Genomic DNA, 22,216 nt, shown 5'->3' on the forward strand with positions numbered 1-22,216 from the left:
CAGATCACCACAAATGAGCTTTCCAGACTAGGTTTCCAGAACACAACACAGCCTGTTTCGGTGTATGCACAAACTCAGAGCATGGACTGAGGGGAACTATACGCCAGCTCATCTAAATCCACTGCATTTAAACCATGGAGTCCCCTATAAAATATATAACAGGAAGATTGAGAATTGTGGATAGCATGTTAATGAGTGACGTGATTTAGAATCTGGAACTCTCCCAATGACTAGAAGCACATAGGAAATATTTCCAAACACCGAGGCAAAAACCATAGTAACTTAGAACAAAGCATGATGGGGACACCCCTCATGATAGAGATAAACTTTCTGTTGGTGTGGAAGGCTGTCTTCAACTTTTGATTCTGATTTCAAAAGCATAAGGATAAGGAAACAGGTAAAAGGTAAAATGCTTGATAGTCATGAGGGTCCATGCTCATTGCCCAGGAAAAGTCACGAGTGGCAGGAGATGTCCTTACTGTCATAGCTGGGAAGTCAGAGGCAGGAGGAGTCTACCTTCCCAGTCAAAATGGCAAATTCTGGCTCAGTGAGAGGCTATATCCTTGCAAACCAGGCGGATAGTTCGCCAACAATGCCTGTTAGGTGGAGAGGGAATGAACCTGGGCATGGACTTTTGACTTCCACATGTACACCTAGGGGTGAGCATACTTACACACACACATGTAAATTCACACACTATTCACATACAAATACAACAAAGCCCAGACACCTGTCTGCATAATCCCCTTGCCCATTCATCACGACAACATGCAAGTTCTGTGGTTTCAATGGCTTTCCTCACAGATGCTAAAAGTAGTTATGATTATGGTCTGAGTGTGTAAATCCCACACACAGTTGTTCACTGGAATGACAGCTGGTACTTATTTTAATATGTAGACTTAAAAATGGCAGTTTAACAAAGTTCCACTGGACATTTTTTCTAGGCTATATTCTTTAGATTTGAAGGAAAATACAGATCTATAGAGACAATACACACTCCCTCCCGTATTATAGCCTCCAGTTAACCCACAGTGGTCTTCATTTTGGGCTTGGTGAGAGCTACTGAAGAGGTTTGAATGAGTCTACTGCTGGGAAATAAAGTGAAATCTGTTGGCTCATATCTTCCCTTGCTCAAAAAGCCCTTGACAAGATTTCTGGGATATCCCGAGGGCACAGCCATACCAAGCAGAAGTTAAAAAAAAAGCAGCTTTGAAATTCCTTTGCTTAGTCCTGTCTCCACGAGCAAATTCTCCTCTACAGGCCTGACGATGAGAGAATGTTGACACATGAGCCCGTAAAACAAAACATTAACCTTTCTCATGGTAGAGTAAGGCACGAGAAGGGTTCTGGCCCATTAAGGTAGCAGAGTACAGACTTCAGACCCAGTTGCTTTTGAAGTGTTCTTGTGTAATCCATGCCCAAAGCCCCTGAGAGGCATGCTGCCTTTCAAGTAAACATGGTTGCTAGGAGAAGAGAGAGAGAGAGACAGGGAGAGGTATCAGCAATGGGGGATCTACAGGCATCTCCGATTTTGCAGGAACCAATGTGGACATTTCTCCTGCAAAGCTATTAGCTCCTCAGCCCCTGCATGGACCTCCTACCCTGATTTGCCCGTGGGAGGATGCTGAGGTTCGCTTTAGTCGGTTACAGAAATTTGCTGAGAGTTTAGTATCGGAACACAAACATAGGCTCAGAGTGCTTGAAACACAGCCGCGCTCGCAAAAACCCTTACTTCTTCTCTCCTTTGTACCATTCGAAGGCCGGCGGTGGCACACCTGCACCCTCGCATCTTATCAGTCCGCTGCGTCCTGGGGTCACGGTGCCAGATTTAATTTCCTGAATCGTAGGCGCAACTGGAAAAGAAACAAAAAAACAAAAGACACCCTGGTGGGTAAAGAGGAGTAATTTTCAGCAGAGATGGCACACACACAAGCAAACATGCGCACACACACACACACACGCACACGCACACGCACACGCACACACACACGCACACACACACACTCACACACACGCACACGCACACACACACGCACACACACTCACACACACACACGCACACTCACACACACGCACACACACGCACACGCGCACACACACACACGCACACACACACACACACACACACACTCGCGCGCGCATGTGCGCGCGCACACGATTCTATTCCTTCTGCCTTCAAAGCAATCCCGTGCCTGGCAGTTCAGTGCATTCCAGGCCCTGTGTTTTTATACTTCAAACAGCAGGCCAAACCAGTCATTTTCAGCTCCATTTTTCAAGTTGGACAATAGATGAATGTTCTCGGGGAGTACAGAGTAAATGCAATACATTTTGGCTGGGTTTCTATTGGAAAAGTAGCACAGTGAGGTGAGCACCTCATCTGTATCCCGGTCAAACAGCACTCCATCTAACTCCCCTTTATTGAGCGATCACTGGGCAGCTGGCGCTTGCCCCAGCTCCAGCTTCTCGATTTCCTTGCGTGATGCTCTGAGCTTGGTTGACATTATTCCCATTTTACCAATAAGACAACCTAAGTTCAGAGACATTAAAGACTGTATAAGGGTGAGACAGCCACTTAGGTGCAGAATTTGAATTCAACCATGGTTGATCTCGGGATGCCTTCCTTGTCTTTTGCTATGAGTGACTTTGTGACATTGTTTTCTGTCTCCAGATGCGCTCTCCGACATGGACATCAAAGCTCTGAAGCCCGTTTCGGAGTCTGTGTCCTCCCTAGGCCTCACTGTGGCTCCCGCTAAAGCAGCTCTCTCTCCTTCACTGAGTGGTTTACTGGAATCGATGAAACCGTAAACTTTGGCCACCAAATGGTTACGGAGCCTTCAACATGTGCCGGACGGTTCCTTAAAGAACGACTGAGTCGGATTCCTAAAACAACTGAACAGGAGTCATATACAGGATGGGTGAGTAGGAGACAGGCTGCAAACAGTAAATGTCAGAGTTAAAGGGCTTGAGTAAAATGCACAGTGTTAGAAAGGGACAAATGGACTGTGGTGTGCGTCGTGGCGTTGGAACCAGCACACGCTAGCTTCCCTGGGGCCCTGAGTTTGACCCTCACAGCAGTATTCTCAGAGCCATGAATGCAATGCAGTTTTGTCTAGACATCTCATGTGTCCTTTCCTTTCCGGTGTGAGTGAACGTAGAAACTGTGAGTCCTCCCCGAGAAGGAAGGAAGGGCCTTTAAGGGGTAGATGGGGTTGTGTGTGCTAGCTTTTGTGGATATCTGAGGAAAGCCTCCCAGGTAGAGATAATAGCTAAGCTGTGAGACCCTGAAGCCACAGTAATTCCTATCTTGGTGTAACAAAGAGGGGATAGGGTCAAAATGGGTCTGGGATGGAGACCAGGAAGAACTTTAAGGGTCCTTGGAGATCTTTAAAAAAAATGGTACACCATAACACAGGGATATTACCTGGCTTGTGATTTACAGTATTTGTAAGATGCTGTGCTGAGGAAGGGCCTGTCTGAGTCCAGAAGGGAAGAGGAGGGAGGCTTTGGGGACTGCTCTGAGGGGGTTGATGATGTATATTGTGCTACCTGAAAAGGAGGTCTGAGATACTTTATTAAATATAGAAATCGCATACTGGGAAGAGCTCTATGGTCCCTGCAGCGGCCAAGATCCAAGAGAGAGAAATTTGATTTCCCTTCCCCTTTTATCCTCACCTGTCCCACATACTCCTGGGGCATGGACAGTATCTTGGGAATGGGAGCTGTCCCCTACGGGGGGCGCACTGTGGTGACGCACAGGAAAGAGAAATGGGTTTGGTGCAAAGTGCATGGGATCCATTGAGAGTTGGGGACCAACAGGACTTCCAGACAGTAGAAAATAAGATGTGAAGGCACCAGGGTGTGAGGGCGATTGGCCGCGAACAATGGAAGATTTGCCAGGATATCTACACGGTGTGATGGGCGTGGTCAGACAGGAGAGAAGACCCACACAGTGTGATTGGAACCATCAGGAAGAAAATAACACCCACACAGTGTGATGGGAATGGTCAGGGAGAAGATTCTCAGGGGGATCTTAAGAGTTGGATGAAAACATCTTCTCATGAGTACCTACATATTGAATAAGGTTTGTATATAACAGATTCTACATGACACCACACAGTAGTTCCTAGGACTAGAAACTTGATGTACATGTAATTTAAAAGTACGTTCTGGTTAAGTGCCCACTAGAGATACATTTAGGGTTTCTGTAGAAAGCAATGAAACATGGAGGCTTTAACGTTTGATTCCAGTATCTTGTGAATATGGAAAGAGTAATCATTCTTACATGAGTAAAATTATCTTTCCTTTTAAAATATCTGCTACATTAATCATTTTTCTATTCCTGGTACTTCATTTTGAAACAATAACACCTCTATCATCTGTAGTAATTTTATTCTATATAGTAAAGTTTTAAGTTATATTCTAAGGAAAAAATGCAAGGTAATAATTCTAATAAAATTTAATTGTTTTAATAAAAGTGAAAATAATGAAAGTGTTTATGAGGGGATTTTGAATGAGGGAATAATATGAATATATGTGTACTTGTAATTAAATATATGAATGTGCATATAGGGACAGAAATCCAATATAAGGAGCGATTCAACAATCCATAACTTTCATTTTGAGTACAGATTCATGTTGTCTTGGAGGACGCAGCTGAAGACACATGAGGCACCTACTGCACTGCTTCTCACCCGTCAGTGGTTACGTGACTGCCGGCTTGAGAGAGGTGAGGTGAGGCATCTTGCCTACGGTTCTCAGAGGCTTTCCCTATCCTGCCTTCATCATGATAACAGGCTACAGTCTCTTATGATTTCCAACTGTCATCACTGAAGACAAAATAACCATATGCAACTGGCCTCTGTCAGAGGCTTCTGCTGATGGTAGGGTTAGTGAAATTAGTCTCCCGTTTGTCAAGGGGGCCCATGACTCATTACAAACAAACGCATGAAATCCCAAACATTGCCTGAAAACCCAGGCGTAATGAACCAAAATAAAAACCTAATTCACCATTAAAAGGCTTTTATACAGTCCAGTGTGCAGATGGCTGGGCACTGGGTTCTTGACAGCCAGCATTAAAGAGACAGTACCCTGTCTGGGAGCTACAAAGTAGGCAGCTCTCAAGGACAGTGACCGCACAGACACGTACCATGTCACATTGGAACTGCATCAATAATTAATAGAAACGGGTGTTAGAAAATGTCCCAAGTACATATTGGGTGGTGGAGAGACACAGAACTGAGAGCCATGGGACCCTAAGTGTGGAGATGGCTTCTCGCAGACATTCCATGTCTAACAGTTATACCGTGAGCTCAAGTCTCTACTGATTTTCCTTAGGAATATGGAAATTCATATTTGTGTTTCAATGCCATTGTATATCTTTTGCAAAGACTTTGTGGGGGACGTGGTTAGTCTAATTATTCATCTTTCCATCAGTAGAAAATTCTTGAAACAACAGTAAACGTGCCCTGTATAGCTGGACATGAACTCCAATGCACACGAAGCAGTTTGAAGGAAGAAGGATCTCTTTTATATGAACTGATGGCTGAGCTCCTTACTCTTGTGGTTAAGAGTTGTGTGGAGAATCAAACTGTGGTAAAAGCAGCTGTGAGAGGGGCCTACACATTAGTGAAACAGGCATAAGAGTCAAGATTACCTTCTCAAAGTCCAGAGAACAGTCAACCGCTTCAAGGACATATTTGAGGGGAAACACTGTGCATGCTTCTGTGAGCTGGGTTTTGCAGCTTCTGAAAGGTCAGCCTAGTGACTTGGGATGCTGTGCCATGGAAAAGAGGTTTGGCAGATGTTTTAGCAGAAGAGTGGCATTTGCTGAAGTCTGTGAAGAGTCGTTGACTTCTGGCTGGAACAGCATGCCAAAGGAAAGGAACAGAGTGGGCAGGATTGTTGGGAGCTGGCCTGACGTCCCTCAGAATGACAAGAAATTCATGGGTCACTCCAAAGAGAATGTGGGATTTGTGAAAAATAATTAACACATCACTGGTCATAGTTGGACCTGACTAGTTGGTCAGTAGCAGCTGGATGATTTAGGGAAATCCCAGGCTCATGGTGCTTCAAACCCTAGTAGTCTGTTTAGACTCCCAGAAATTTCTGAGGACGTCAGGAAGACTGATGCCACACTGGCAGTGCAAATATTATGATCATAGAATTCCAGAAGGTTTTATATTGGCTACTTAAGGGTTGCATATTTCTTTTTTTTCTTTTTTTTCACATTTTTTTTCTTTTATTTTCCAGTTTAAATTTAGATAAGAAACAAGGTTGCTTCACAAGTCAGTTCCAGGTCCCTCTCCCATTCCCTCCCCTCTTCCCGTGCCCTCCCCCCAAGCCCCCCCCCCGTTATCCCCTCATTCCCCCAGGGAGGGTGAGGCCCTCCATGGGGGTGTCCATAGTCTGTCATTTCATATAGGGCAGGGCCTAGACCCTTCCCCAAGAGTTCAGGGTGAGAGTACACCTCACATTGTTCTATGGGAGTCCAAAGTCTGTGTGTATACTTGGGATGTGTACTGATCTGCTACCCAAGGCTCAATAGATTCCCTAGGCCTCCTCATTGACACCCAGATTCAGGGGGTCTTGATCAGTCCCATGCTGGATTCCCAGGCTGATGCCTGGGATTCAAGAGTTAACCTTTGTCTGGTCAGCTGTTTCTGGGGTTAAACCAGCCCAGTCTTAATCCCTTTGATCATCAGTCCTCCCTCTCTGTTACTGGCTTTCTTGAGTTCAGCTCAGTACTTAACCAAGGGAGTCTGCCTCTTCTTCGATCAGCCACTAAATGAAGTTTCTGTTTCCCAGACTCTCTGGCCATAGGATTGTAGGCTGGCACTCCCCAGATCTATGTCTAAAATCCATATATGAGAGAGTACATGCCATGTTTCTCTTTTTGTGACTGGGTTACCTCACTCAGGATGGTTTCTTCTAGTGTCATCCATTTGCCTGCAAATCTCATGATTCCATTATTTTTTTCTGCTGAATAGTACTCCATTGTGTAGACATATTTCTTAAGACGTATTCTGGTCTGTTAGTTCAATACCTTGTCTTTGGCCATTTGACCCATAACTTGTAGCAGAATTGGGTTCCACGGGCTTCCCGTGCTTATGAGTCATGCAGCCTTTAGTGACTTTGAGTAAGGAAGAGGTCGCAAGTATTTTCACTGAGGGGAAGGGTCACCCATTTGCTTGACAACCACTGTGCCCCATTAAATTTCCAACTCAAGCCGCGTAACAGCTATAACCATAAATATGCTGTTCCAACCTGTCCAGATTAGTAATTCTACACTAAAATGTTCTAAGGTTAAGAAAATAGATTAGTCTCTACCCTGGAAAATGATTAAACCGAGTGACTACTCTGTGAGTGTCTGCTCTGTGCCGGCCATGTAAACTGTAGCAAAATGGTGGACACACATGCTGTCAAGTGCTTGTGTTTGAGGATTTGCTTTTCCTCTCATAGAAACTGTTTGAATCCATTCAAATGCAACATTCCTAAAACACTAAAGCGGCAAGGAAGCCAGTGCTTGAGCCCTCAGATTCTATGGGTACAACGGCGTTCCTTGTGAGCTCCTTGGACACGTTTGAGCACAGTGCTCTTTGCCAAGTCACACCCGCCTATGAGCCGTAGCAGAAACACAGCTGAAAAAATACCAATTTCTGAACAGCGTCACTAGACAGATGTGAGGTAAATGCCGAGAGCAGATGTCAGGGAGAGCCAGCACCAAAGTCAAACAGGTGCTGCTCAACACTTGTATGATTAGATGTCCCGCAAAGAGGAGCCTTTCCTTTTCATTGTCTCCGTGGGGTTAGTTCCTTGAGTTGTGTAGCCAGTCACTTCAGGAAGAAGATAATGAAAAGGTTCGTCACCAAAACTCCAGGCTGTGCAGGTGCAGACAGCAGAAATGCTCTGCTTGGTGCTTAACAGTCTAATCGGGCTCATTTCCCTGGTGACACGACAATAGCCCAAAGATCTTCCTGTCTTTCTCCATCCTCAGTGGGTGATCTGGCTGCTTATGGCCTTCTTATAAAAAAGACACATGTATGCCAAAGAATCACTCTAGTAGACTCCCTAAGCCAAGGAAGGTGAAATGCAACTTGTGTTACTCAATGGCTAAAAGTTGACACCAAATCCACTTACCTCAGAAAGATTAACAGTGATAAGGGAAGAGCATTAAATAACTGCAGTAAGGCAGCATGCCCAAGGAGGAACGGGGAGTGTAGGTTTCCCCCAAGAAAAGGACAATGGGTAGAATCATCCTGACAGAAACTGTGTAGGCAAGAAAACAATGAGGCCTTTTGGCTGGGATTCCAGAACTTGTGGATTAAAATAAAGCAGTTTCTGAAAATAAATCAAAGTTGCCAGAAATCACAGCACAGAAGACAAGGTCAGTCCCGTGTGTGTGTGTGTGTGTGTGTGTGTGTGTGTGTGTGTGTGTGTGTGTGTGCGCACGCATGCCTGCTCATGCATACACACAGTGGTGGAATTCTAGCTGAGGGCTTGGTCAGTTAGGAACATGTTGTAACATATAGCTGCTGTACCATAGCCCTTCACTGTATTACCATCACAGATGAGGACAATGATAACAGTGATAACTGAAAACATTTTCTCTGAAGACAGCAGAATCTCTGTGCACAAATACCAACAATATTTCAGAGTTTATTGATTCACAGAGAAAGCACAGATCAGCAGACTTCAAAAGAAAATATGTCCTTGGTTTATAAACATATTTAACTTCAAAGGGAGCCAAGAACCAGGCGTTGCTATTACTGATGGGAAAGGGGTGTGAGGAATTCATATCATCATAATAATAACAAAAATCAAAGCAAAGGTACAGTTGAAGACTTATCTGCATGGTTTGGGGACTTTAGCATTGCTTTCAACTTCTGGTCAGCCTTCACCTTCAGCTTTCCTCCGAGATTAAAATTGTAGACAGTGGTGACGTAATGTGGCCAGGAGTCTCCACTTGCTGTTGTGTGCGGCTCTAACACTAATTAAGATAAATGCTTCTAGATCTCAGTTTCTTCATCTGTAAAATAAGTGCTACCTGCTTTCCCAAACTGCTGTCCAGGCAGTACAAGGCAATCCCTGAAGGACTTAGTTTAGTGTTTGGCACTGAGTTGGAAGTCAATAAAAACATCTAAAGCAGGAGCTATCTCCGGGGGTGGGGAGAGAGAACCATGGCCACGCGTGCTCACTGAACGTGGACTGTGTCAAGGTACAGACAGAAAGCAAAGCTGATTTGTAAAAGTGTGTCTTCCTCGTACTAGAGGCCAGTAATTAACTCAACTAGAAGCTGATCTAGGATACTACTTTTTTTACCCTCCAAGAGCTCCACATGCATCCCACATTTTAGTAGCTGGTCTATTTAGGAGCCAGGTCAGTTAGACTTTGCCTTACACTTATTTGGCCAAGGAATAAGTAATTTAGGCTTCAGAACAAGATAGAATATCAAAAAATACACGTAGCCCAAAAGCACACCTTTTAGAAAGACATGTGTTGTGCTGGGGGATTTCCTTTGCTTGGGCTTTTCAAAACCAATGCATTGACTCAGTTAAGTATTTGATGAGGTTATTTTCCTTTCCACAGGAGAAAGTTTCTGGCCCTAATTAAGACACTTACAGCAAAACCCCTACACTTAAGCTTTTGGGGAGCATCCTGGAAGAGGAGGTGGAAAGATTTGAGGAGCCAGAGGATTAGGACACTGGCAGAGAGATAGTCAAGGGGATACTAAGGAAATGAGTGATCTGTGAGGATTTGTGGGGAATTAGAAAGAGGTGAATCTGATCAAGACACATTGTATGACACTCCCTCAGAATTGACAAAGTGTCATAAAAAAGAACTTTTGTTTATCATTCTAAATAACACTATGTTTTTTAAAGAAAGACTGGTGTCAGTGGCAAAATGCAGTTGCTCTGGATTTCGCATGTCTAAGATTCTTGTTCCTAGCCTGAACAACGACACCAGTAAAGATTGATGATAGATGGACTCCTTCTTTGAGGTCCTTGTGGGGATCATTTTCCATCTGACCTCAGCTTTACCCAAAATCCTGACTGTAAATACAAAGCACCCGGGAAGGAACTGTAGGCCGGAGTGGTTTCTGTCCTCCAGAATAAGGATAGAATCAGTTCTTAGTTGACTGAATGGTTCATTCTTTCCTCTGGTTACTGTGGCCTTCAATAATCTTAAAATAGAACATTAAGAAGTTGATTAAAATTCAGTTATTAAATTGTTTAATTCTGAGAAATGAATAATTCATATGGCTAATGCATTCTAAGGAATCCTCTTCCACACACAGCCTTACAGGAAGAGAAAAAGAAAACCCTCCGAGTATCTAGAAGGAAAAAAGAGAAATTAAAGAAAAAATGCAATTCATATCATAGAAAGGGGTTGTAAACTATTCATTTCTCCCTTCTGCCCTCTACATCAAATGCCTGAGGGAAGAGGGAAGAAGTCTAACAAGATTACAGACAATGTGTCCCTTGAAGAATATCTCCCAAATTAAAAAAAAAACACCAATTCCTTAGGGTATTGGTTACTTTGCTCACTGCTGTGACCAGACACCTGACGAGAAGCCTCTCTGGGGAGGGGAGGTCTCTGGCTCATGCTTTGACAGGGTGCATGCAGTCCATTGAGGACCGCCTGTTTGGTGGCTTCCATCACTCAGATGTGCAGGAGCCCAGAAGCAGGAGCAGATCATGAGCACTGCAGGCAAATGAGCTCAAGGCCAGACTCACACTGACACGTGAACCTGCCCCTAGTGAGAAAATGAGTCTCTTGACCAGAACCACATTGCCTACTGTGTGTTGAGGTGTAAACTGCCCATCAGCCCACGTCTGCCTTCTGGGGGAAGCTGTGCTGTGGGGTTCCCACATGTTCAGAGTGCAAAGGGTCCGGACCACAGACAGGAATCTAAGTAGGAAGTGGGATCAGTTGTAGAGGCAGTTCTTTATCCTCATTTCAGACATACGTGCTCGCTGTCCTGCTCACGTAGGAGGAGAAGTCAATGAGGGTGGAGGAAAAGGAGGAGCGCAGAAGGCAGGCAGGAGGTACGCCACCTATAAACAGTGAGTCACTGGAAACCAGAAGACGTGGGAGGATGCTGGGTGCAAACACGAGGCTTTCCAAATGAGGTGGTGTGAATTTATTTGGGACTAGGGATATTTTACAAGGAAAAACAAAAGCAAGCACTATTGGCCAATAGGGAAGCAAGATAGGTGGGGACTAGGAGTCGAGGAGGATTCTGGGAAAAGTAGACATAGACAGACATCATGCAGCCATCATAGAAGTAAGAGGTCTGGACCCTTTCTCCGATTAACAATTATGTGTTAAATACTTAAGTCAGAGCTAGCCAGTAAGAAACCAAGCAAACGGCCAACAGTTTCGTAATTAACATAGTGTCCTGTGAGTTATTTGGGGACTGCAACTGTGGCAGGACCTAGGTGGCTCGCAAGGAAGGGTACACTCAACACCTAGGTGATTAAATGAAAACATGGTGTGACAAAAACAAAAAACAAAAAACAAACAAACAAAAAAAGCCTGACAGCAAAGTAATTTGACAACTGAAGAGTGTGTCAAGAAAGTAAAAGTATGACTGATAAAAAGAAGCCCCATGTCAGCAAGAACAACACATAGATAAACTTCCAGGAAGTGTCCAGACCACAAGATTCTATTTCGTACACCTGACACCCTCTCCCTGATCTCAATCTCTCTGGTGCCCCTCAGTGCAAACTCCTAGATCCTGTGTTTGCAGCTCCTACTCTGAAAAGCTTTGTTCTACAATAGCTCTACAACCAGCTCACCGCTGCCTTCAGAAAACATTTCCATGTTCCATGTCCCGAGACACTCAATTCTTGTGTTTAAAAATACAAGAACTGCTTTAAGCATTGTTGGGGCCCATAGAAGTGGCACCATTCCATACTGACTTAAGGTCAGAAGAGTTCAAACCTGTCTTTGCTCTGTCAAGGTTTAAGACCTAAGACCTAAAGGTCTAAGGTGTGGATACTAGATGTATTAATCCTCAAGGCCTGATAGCAAGAGGTGTAGTCTGAGGTGTGTATGCTAGACGTTTTGAGAATTAAGGAATTAATTAAGTCTTTTTCTTGTATCATTGGTAAGGAAGTCCTTTTGCCTTCTCTCTCAGCCCCCCCCCATTTGGTTGGGGTATATGAGAACTTGTAGCAATAAACTTAGGGTGGATCCTAGTATTCACACGGTGCCCTCCAGACTCTATCTTCTGTCTCTCATGTGTTCCTTTCCTCAATCCACACTCCCCTTCTCGGGCGCAAATTGGACAGGCCTGCTGGACCCAACAAGGCACACAATGGCAATGCCACAGGACTGTTCTTCTCAGGCCAGAGAACTGCAGTTAGGACACCTTCCTGGACTAGGTCAACATGGCAAGCATTTTATGGTACAAGGAACTGAATAGTTACTCTTTTTAAAAAAAGCCATCCAACAATCATGATGTACTAGGATTTATCAAAGGTCTAATTTCAACCATTGCTATAAGGACATGGGACTGTTTGATGGGGTCTTTCCTGGTGGACTACATATTCTAGCCAGGGGAGTGACAATTACTATATAAAAGGATAAAAAACTGTGATGTGGTAATTATTGGTTTGGGGAGTAAGACTTGTAAGACAGAAGAGGTCATGGGTAGAGGTCATTGGGGTTCTTATTCCGTATGGGGAGTGATGGTTTATAAAGGGCAGAGGCTGCAAGGAAATAAGGAAGTAGGCCACCATGCAGAGACTCAGACAGTGGGCATCGCAGATTGAGCCGTGTCACGCATAAAGGCCTTGAAGGGGGCTTCTCAAGCATCACAGTTTAAAAGGCCTTGGGGAAGGCGCAGGGAAAACGATGCAGTGTGGTCTTGGGGATGGTGGGCAGCAAGGCTCTAGAGCTTCACAGATCTCTGCTGAACTGAGCCCGAGTTCCGAATAACGGGTGATGTCATGAGGCCACGAACAAGGTCATGCACTGCGGGCATGGGGGATTTTAAATGCTTCAGCAGAAAAACTGGGCATGCTGCACTGAAGACAACATGTAGACACAACAAGCTGAGGGGGCCAGTGAGAAGCTAGCTCCTCACGCTGAAACAGCGTGCATCAGAGGAGATGGAGACGTCTGGGCCACCACCCTGTGCACGTGGAGCAGTCACCAACGTACTGTGCCCAGACACGAACTTTGTGTAGAATCAGACAAGCTTTAAATAAAAAAATAAAGTACTGGTGTCCATGATAGTTTCGGGGTAGACTAGAATCCATAAGAATCTAGGTGGAAGTCATCCTAATGCCAGACCTCTAGCCTGAGACAAGCATTCCCTACGGCATTGTGTGCTTAAATCATCTAGTGTTGGACAAAACAAAACAAAACAAAAACAAAACCCCATCATTTCTCAAATTCTCTAGCACTGTGCGCGCCTCACAGTTTTGGTAAGTTTTACTGTACAATATTGTCTTACATTTTTATATCTTTACACATACCACCACCACCTCCCCACACAGATACACATTAACTTTCTGAACCCAGCATTTAGGTTTGATATGAAGCAAAGGATCTGAAACAAAACAGCTGACATTAGACTCTCATTATCGTGTTTTGTATACTATTGCATGGAACACAATCAATGTGGATGTTAGAACCCCACAACCAGGTAAGAAAATTGCAGACGATTCTCAGATTTTTGGGTTTTTTTTCTTTTTATGTATGGTTCCCACTGATACACTTCAAGAAGAAAAGAATGACAGACAACCATGTGTCTATAGACGATCTTCAGTCAGTTATGGTCACAATGACTTGACTTTAGTAGCAAATAATAACAGAGTCCTCCTCTCACTGGGGTATCTGTTCTCTGCTGCTGTAATATTGTAGTTACCATGGTAGCATGCCCATGCCATCATTTGTGGGGATGAAGAGAGAGCAACTCTTACATGTTTGTGTGTGCAGGGGCCAATATTTGTCAAGGAATTATCCAGAGAGTTTTCTGTAGGTACAGGTTTCCAAAGTACTTCATGTTGAGTGTTTATTCCACACCAAAGTCGAAGAGATGTGTGAGTCTGCCCTCAGAGTTTTGCTTTATTCCCTGTAAAGTGAAGTGTATGAAAGAAACAATAGATTCCAGAGTAGCTCAGAGTGGAAAACATATAAGTAAAGATATACACAGAGAACAGACTGGCCATGTGTAGCAGGAATAATAAAATTCCAGTCACCGATATTGGGGTTCAAGCTGAAGATCAGAAAAGCAAAGCAGTCAAGCCACTAGAGAGTTCTCACCTCCACCAATGCTCAGACCAAAGGGATGACCCAGCAAACCTCAGAATGTCCCAACTGTACTGCAGCTCAGATTCAGACTGCAACGTGTTCCTGTTTCCTCCTGCCTTATAGTCTCCTCTCTGCTCAGCCATATCACTCCTGTCTCCACATCCCAAATGCTGGGATTAAAGGTCTGATTTCTGTTTCTCTTTTAGACTGAGTCACTCTTATGTAGCCCAGGGTGGCCTTGAACTCACAGAGATCCAACTGCCTCTGTCTCCTTAGTGCTGGGATTCAAGGTGTGACCACCATTGCCTGGTTTCTATGGTTGTGGCTAGCTCTGCACTCTGATCTTCAGGCAAGCTTTATTACATCATAAACAAAATATCACCATAGCCATGGCATCAGGAATGGCAGTGAATGAGTGGTTTGTAAACCAGGAATGGTGTGAAGGGGTTCTTGACATCCTGGGCAGACACTGAGGCTATCCATCATGGGTACCTTCAGCTCTGCATGACCATGGGGATTGCGCTCGGCAACTTGAACAGACCCTTATATCCTCATGTCACCTGATAACTCCATGTTTATTATGCTTATTCTTATTGCTTTCTTCTCACTGTTTACCTCCTCTGTGGTAAAGAACTAAAGTCACTGCGACTATAGAGAAGCTTGAGGTACTGATGGAATGAGGAACTTCCTGGTATGGAGTGATATTTGTGGGGGATCTTTGATGGCCACGAGGTGGCGGGAACACTGTAGATGCTGTAGACTTTTGCTGACAAAGTGATCAACAAAGGGTAGCATCACCTCCATGAAGTACTGTCTGCCACTCTGGGTTCTGTTTACAATACACGCCCCCCTGCCCTGCCCCAGAACTTTCCTTTCAAAAGTTAGTTTACATCTGTGTGTATGTCCACACATGCACTGGCACCAACAATCCCACTGCCTTCACTGTATGTGGAGGTCAGAGGATAACTTAAAAGAGTCAGTTATTTTCCTTCCATGTGTATTTTGGGGATTGAACTCAAGACATCAGGTGTTGCTGGGCCGTGGTGACACACGCCTTTAGTCCCAGCACTTGGAAGGCAAAGGCAGGCATATTTCCATGAGTTCAAGGCCAGCCTGGTCTACAGAGTGAGTGCCAGGAGAGGCTCCAAAGCTATGCAGAGAAACTCTATCTCAAAAAACCAAAAAAAAAAAAACCCAACCCAAAACAAAAAAACCAAAAAAGACATTAGGTGTTATGAGATGTTATGAGAGGTTTCTGTCATGGCTGGTCCCACAGCTCTTGAGCCTCAAATAAACACAAGGATGCTATATTAATTATGAGACTATTGACTGGTGGCTAGGGCTACTTATTGGCTAGCTCTGTCTTATTTACTAACCCATTTATATTAATGTATGTATTTCCACATGGGGTTGACTTACCGGACAACACTTGACGCATCCTCTCTTCCCTGGATCACATCGAGACTCTTGTCTACCTACCTACGCTTCCCAGAATTCTCCTCCTCTGTAGCCCCACAAATCCTTCCTGCCTGGACGCCAGTGACAGAGTATTTTATTCATGAACCGATAAGAGAGGTGCATATACAGTAGGACTTCCCCTATCAATCAGGATTGATTAGCACGTGGTGCCGTGGTTTGATGCATTTCACCAGCCCCCTTCCAGATTTTTTCAACTCAATATATAGCTCAGTTCCCCAAGGAGTTCTGATGACTGTGGACTGCATTCAAGGAGTAAAATAACAATCAAATATATTTTACTGTATGCCTTAATATGTATAACAATGCCATTTTCTAATAATGCACATTTCCCAAAGATGTTTAACTAGCAAAGTTCTAGAAATGGAATTCCTTTATTATTATTAGCCTGTAATTTCATCTAAAGCTAAAGCTTTTCCTGACATTACATATTATAGACACAGGAAGCAATACTGCAATTAAATAAATGGATATGCTTGTTAAAGATCTCAAGTTTATTTTGACCAAAAAAAGCCCTTTTATTAACCGAATCTGAATTGTATTTGAATTTGTGTAATCTATTCACTTTGTGTGTGAACTGAAAGTTGGGGTTTTGAGTCGTTTGTGTGTATAATGAGGATATTAGAAGCAATTTGTTTGCTTCCCCAGGAGACCAGGTGGAGGAGGATATTGAAGTAGTGTGAGCTGTGGTGCCCTGCCCGTCCCCAATGTTGGTGCTCTGGATCTGAGTTCACCATATTTTAAGATGAAGCTCATAGTGGGAGACATGTGTGACAACAAAGTTGGGCTAGACATTCCACTTCATCCTCAGGGCTGCTTGGCTTGTCCCATGGAATGCCCCATAGCCTAATGGACCAAGGCACTTTGACATTATCTTCCTTAAGAATTATTTTATTTTAAAGATTATGCATGTGCCTTTCTGTGTTTGTTCACATGTGTCTGGGTGCCCACGTAGGTCAGAAGAAGGCATTACCCACCCTAAGCTGGAATTCCAGGTGGTTATGAGCCATCCAGCTCAGAACTTATCTCCAGCCATCTGTAGAACAGCTCTTAACAGTTGAGTGGTGGTATCCCCAGGCCCCAGATTTTACATTCTTCGTGCTGAGAGAAATCCTATAAGGTGGACTGGCCATGTTATCAAATAATACATCTTACTGTGATCTGATGCAGTGTGTGTTTGTGTGTGTGTGTGTGTGTGTGTGTGTGTGGTGTATGTGCATGCTTGCTTGCATGTGTGTGTGTGTGTGCATGTGCACAAGTGCCCACCCATGTCTTCCATTTCTTCCAAAATGTAAGTAAACCTGTATTTGTTAACTGAACTAAAGGCCCAAATGCATAATTCATAAAAAAATAAAATTCAGGTTGCCCAGCATTGAGTTACCTATACAGAATAAGCAGGAACATTGGATAGAACAGGTTTTTCTCTTTTAATGTTTTAATGAGCTTTGGGACTTCCGTGCATACTTGTTATGTTGCCCTAATTACTCATAATAATTCTAATGTGCATTTTATATTTAATTACAATGCTTATAAAGATTTGGTATGGACAGTAAGTTATTACAGCTAGCAAGTACATAATGATTATGAACTGAATTTATTGGCTTTTGCACCAGCACTCCGTGTTGGTAACTTTCAATTTTACCTCGGTGATTAACCACATTGTCTGATTAAACAAATATTTCTGTGAAATTAATTACAAATGCCAAAGCATTGTCCACATACTTTTGCTTTTGCCAAATTTCAGCAAGCTATGTTTCTAGTTTCCAGAATATTCCATTACCAGAAAAAACTCATTTCACAATATTAAATCTAAGTTTTCTCAATTATTTAAAATATCATAGTCTTAGGATATTTTAGTAGGAAGCCTGAGATCAGATGAGTAATGTTTTGTGAGATTAGCTATTTATACTCCAAACACAAAAGATAAGCAATTAAATAATCCTCCCACTTGGTAAACACTAAGAATAGTTCATTCCTATCAATAAGTATTCTCTTTCCATCTGGCATAACGCATTTCTAGAAATCAGATGGGATTTTCTTTTTCTCCTTGCAAAATTGTTCATATGAAAAAGCAAGACAGAAGTCAACACAGATTCATTTTCTGCCTTTGCTGTTTAGTGCAGGGCATGAGACTAGTGGACACTCAGGGCATGCTATTCATGATTAAGACTGCCATAAGACCTTCTTAGGACAAGTCACCTGTGCAGTGAGAAAGAACTCTCACCATAACTAACAGGTGAGGGTGAATACCTCTTTTACAGGCGAGGTCTGTTTCTTTGCTCCTGATGTGTTTGACTCAGGCAACAATTAATTTCACCGGGCAGAAACACATATAAAAGACAGAAATAATACCGGAATACACAAGAAAATTTTATCTGAAATATCATGTATATTGACATTTATATCGTGTATCAATTAGGAGCTCTGTATTAAAAATCAATCCATTATAGAAAGCCAGATTAGGACAGTAGTAAGGAGGGAGGCACAAGACAATTAATAATGTCATTTTAAAATACGTGTGTGTGTGTGTCTGTCTGTGTATGTGTGTGTGTGTGTGTGTGTGTGTGTGTGTGCATGTGTGTACACATTCAAGTGGAGGTCAGAGGCCAACCTGCAGGAATTGGTTTTCTCTTTCCAGTGTGCGTATCCTGGTGATTAGACTCAGGTCTTCAGGCTTAGTTGTGGATGCTTTACCTGCTGAGGTATCTTATAGGCCCCAAGTGTTTCAATATTTTGAAACTTTAATTCTTGGCTCCACAACACAAGAATGATGTAATATGCCTGAAAGACCCCTGGAAGTAAATGAGGGTACTCGAAGAGAAATCACAGCATGTCGCAGATACTGAAAACCTGGAAAAGTTCAATCACCCGTGTGCTCCCACCATCTGAAGCCAGCCAGCACTTGCTGGTTTGTCAGAGGCCATCAGGCACCTTTCTAAGACTCCAAAGCAGCCTGTGTCAGGCTGACTGTGATGTGTGTGAAGTGTGCTTGCAGGCCACTCGCGGATGACATACATGAGCATGCATGCAGGCTGCACGTGAATGCTCATTATTTGTACACAAGTGTGCCCATGGACACATGTTGTTTTAGTCATCAGCCAGTAGGAGAAACATATGTACAGGGGAACATTCCCCATGACACGTTATTATCAAGCTCCCCTCCCTGCCACAGCTGCCCGTCCTGCATATAACAGTGCCTTTCTCATACCTTTATGCCAAAAGACAAACTGTAGACCCATATTACGCTTACTGACCTATGCAATGATTGCTATAATCTCATAGCATCACTATTAATAAAACATTATAGATAAATATTTCATATTATAGATATTATATTCCTGAATTATGACCACCCCCATAGCACATCACTGCAGCTCCATTATTAAAAATTACAGCAATTGTCTCCTTAAATACATTATAAAATCTGAGGTTGGGTTTAAGTCCTTATTGCCAGTTACTGACAAACATTTATTGAACATTACTAAATATCAGTGGTACGCAGTAGGTCTTTCAGTTGAGTGTCCATTTTCGTCACATGAAGCCCACTGATGAAAGAATTTTAGGGTTTCTGTGGTTCAGTCTACTGACTTAAGAAAATAATTTTTTTCAGGGTTTGTCTTTGGGAAGCTGTTCTGTAGTAAGATGGAATACAGAAGGATTCTGGCAAAACTTCTCTTCGATCCACTCAATATTGTCACGGAAACATTCTCTGATTATTCATTTAGCTTCACCAGATGGCTAAATGCATGTTTTTATGTTATTCTACTCATATATTAGCACGGCACCCGGCCTTCATCAGAGAAGCTTCTTACTGCCCTGGGTGGCGGTGGATGCAGGAACTGTAACTAGCCAGCATGCCAACAATAAGTGATGATAAGATGCTGAAACAAGGCCTCCAAGACTCAGGGGCCATCACAGAAGAGTGGTGAGAATGAATCCCAGAAGCGGAGGTTGGGGAGATCTGAAACACAGCGATGTCTTTTGAATAGGACATCATTGTCACATGTGTTGACTCAGTGCAGCTGTGGCTTCCTTTGCAGGACCTGCACAAGGCTGGGTCCCTCAATGCTTCCACATGCACGGGGAGGTGTGGAATCCTGCACACCCCTAGAAGCCGTTGGCAGTTAAAAACTGTTGGGGAGAGAGTGTCATTTTCTTCAGTGGTGTAGCCTTAGTGAGTCGTCTTTACTCCAGTAAATAACCTTCCACCCATGCTTGGGCAGGAAACTGTAAGTAAACTCAGTAGCTCAGTAGTTTTTTTTTTAATAAGGGAAAGCAGGAAGAGGAGAGAAAGAGGAATAGACGTTAAAATGACCAACACTGTACAGACGCATGAAGCTGTCCAACGAAAGAGCCCCTCTGTACTTTTGAAAGCACCTCTCTTGAGTCCTGTTTTTTAACCACTTCTTTGGCATCCATGAACTTCAAGCAACAATACCCTCCAATCCCAAGGTTGAACTACCTGCTTCTGCAGCTGGTTTGTACTTCCTCTTTACTTGTTGTCAGGAAATGCTGCTAGGATCCCTACCACCTCTTTAGGGACAATATGGCAGTCCCTCGGGGGAAGGGGGGGTGGGCATAGTGAATTCCTACAGTCCAAAATTTCACTGAGTGCTTTCAAAAACCCCAGTAAGCTTATCGCCGGTAATTTTTCTGTGGTCAAAAGTTAAGTCTTCTGAGCTAACCCTGTGGCTAGTTCGGGAGCCCCGACAGTCTCAATAAAAGTTGGAAACCCGGGGAAGTGTTTGCTGAACCCAGGTCTAAGGATAGTTCTACCCGCTATATCTGGTTTAGTTACATGTGAATTTTATTCCTTGTCACTCTCTTGCTCACTCAAAAAGGATGGGTAACTGATGTTTGTGAACACAGTTCTATAGGCAGACCCCTTTACTTCCATTGCTCCTGGGAAGGAGAAGGGGCACACATTTCATCCATGAGAGAAATTTTACACACAGAAGTCCTGTGTGACTGCAACCCACTAAAAAACAAATCCACCTAGAGAGGGTGGTACAGCGTGGTGCATGGAGCTAGCCGTCACAAGGCATACTGACAAGCAGAGAATTATAACAAGGAAAATAAGAATGCAGAGACAGAGATTGGGGGAGAGACTGGGCCATTCTGACTTGAATTTGCCCGTGTCATGTGAGGCACACCTAGAGCTGTTTGCGGTCCAAACGGCTCTGAGCATCGCAGCGTGCGAGCCCCGTGGGATTTTTCACAGTATCTTTTGACAGCTTGTGGTTATTTTGTAGGTGGACAGATGGAGTCGTTTTGTACAGGAGTGGCCTGAGCAAGGGCCATGCCTGACCTTAAGCAAACAGCAGGTGGACCCAGTGTGTGGCTTGGCAAATCAGTCCTGGCAAAATTGTCCTGGCCAACTGTTTGTGAACACAGGCAGCAGGGGGTGATGGTGGGCTCCATTCACATTGGTTCTGATTTGTGGGCAACTGAGGCTTGACTTTGAACTTTTCTGGCACTGGCCAGAAGAATCAGGATCATCCATATTGTCACTGTGTTTTTTACCCAAGTCTGCAGTTGGAAGGCCAGGTTCTTTCAATCACAATGACACTGAGGTCTCCCATGGACAAAATCCCTCCGTTCACTCGCAACCTTTTCTGTTTATCTTTTGCAGTAAATTGCTGTGATAACTGAAAGAGGAGATTACAAAGGGCATAAGTTAGACGCACGAGGCTTGCTCGCAGCTCTCAAAGGCGGTGCTACGGCTGTCTCCAGTTCTCGAGCTCAGCGACGGAAAACACACCAACATAAAAGAAGAAGGCAGGAAGCAAGGTTTACTACAGCAACAGTATTCCTGGAAAGCTAGATCCATGGAAGGGAGGAGCCCACAGCATCTTTAGTTTCCCCTATATCTATTCTGCCTGCTCTTGTCTATCTTAACTCAACTTTCTTGTTGCTAGTGAATTTAAAATGTTTCCTTCCTACCACATGCTTGTTCAGAACCAGTTTGAATGAGAACTTGTTTTCTCCCTTGGGACTGCTCCTTGTCTTGGAGGTTAGTCCTATCACTGACTGTTGGTTAGGACATTGTTGCCCCACTGTGAAAACATTTCATTATTTTTAATGTTGAGGATTTACAAGGAAAGCTATGGCCAGGAGATTCAGGAGTTGGTCAGGTACACAAACAGGAAACAGGGTTTGTATTGCCTTGTAGGCACCTTATCCCTTTCTCCCAGTTCCACCACTTATGGAAAACGTCTACCTCACAGCTCCACATTATTCTGGTCTCCAGTTGGGTCTGTACTTACTCATTGCCTAATCTTATGAGACAAATTTTGATTGCTGTGATCCAAATGTGGCTTCATTCATGAGTTGGTCTTGATTTCATTAACAGGAAGAATGGGGGGTCCTTATCATTAAGGGAACATTCTGTACTTGGATGGAGACAGAGAATCTAATAACATTGCTGCTGAGTTAAAGATGTGAAAGTCAGACAGAAAGGACTTGGTTCAACATTGGT

The 22,216-nt window shown here is 43.6% G+C and overlaps 1 protein-coding gene and 1 long non-coding RNA gene across 4 annotated transcripts in view; one reads left to right on the top strand and one right to left on the bottom strand.

Annotated features, from left to right (window-relative positions):
• The window catches only part of Negr1 (neuronal growth regulator 1), a 727,936-nt gene that overhangs the window by 153,096 nt on the left and 552,624 nt on the right, over positions 1–22,216 (bottom strand). For all 3 annotated transcript variants that reach the window (XM_040751546.1, XM_040751547.1, XM_040751545.1), the window contains exon 5: positions 1,733–1,853. In XM_040751546.1, coding sequence (XP_040607480.1) covers positions 1,733–1,853 — 121 coding nt within the window. The remainder of the gene's footprint in view (positions 1–1,732; positions 1,854–22,216) is intronic.
• On the top strand, positions 19,834–21,680 carry LOC121142262. Its single transcript, XR_005879238.1, has 2 exons — positions 19,834–20,215; positions 21,371–21,680. It is a non-coding gene; the product is annotated as an uncharacterized LOC121142262 (long non-coding RNA).

Source organism: Mesocricetus auratus, unplaced genomic scaffold, assembly GCF_017639785.1.
Source record: "Mesocricetus auratus isolate SY011 unplaced genomic scaffold, BCM_Maur_2.0 Super-Scaffold_100009, whole genome shotgun sequence".
Taxonomy (NCBI): Eukaryota; Metazoa; Chordata; class Mammalia; order Rodentia; family Cricetidae; genus Mesocricetus; species Mesocricetus auratus.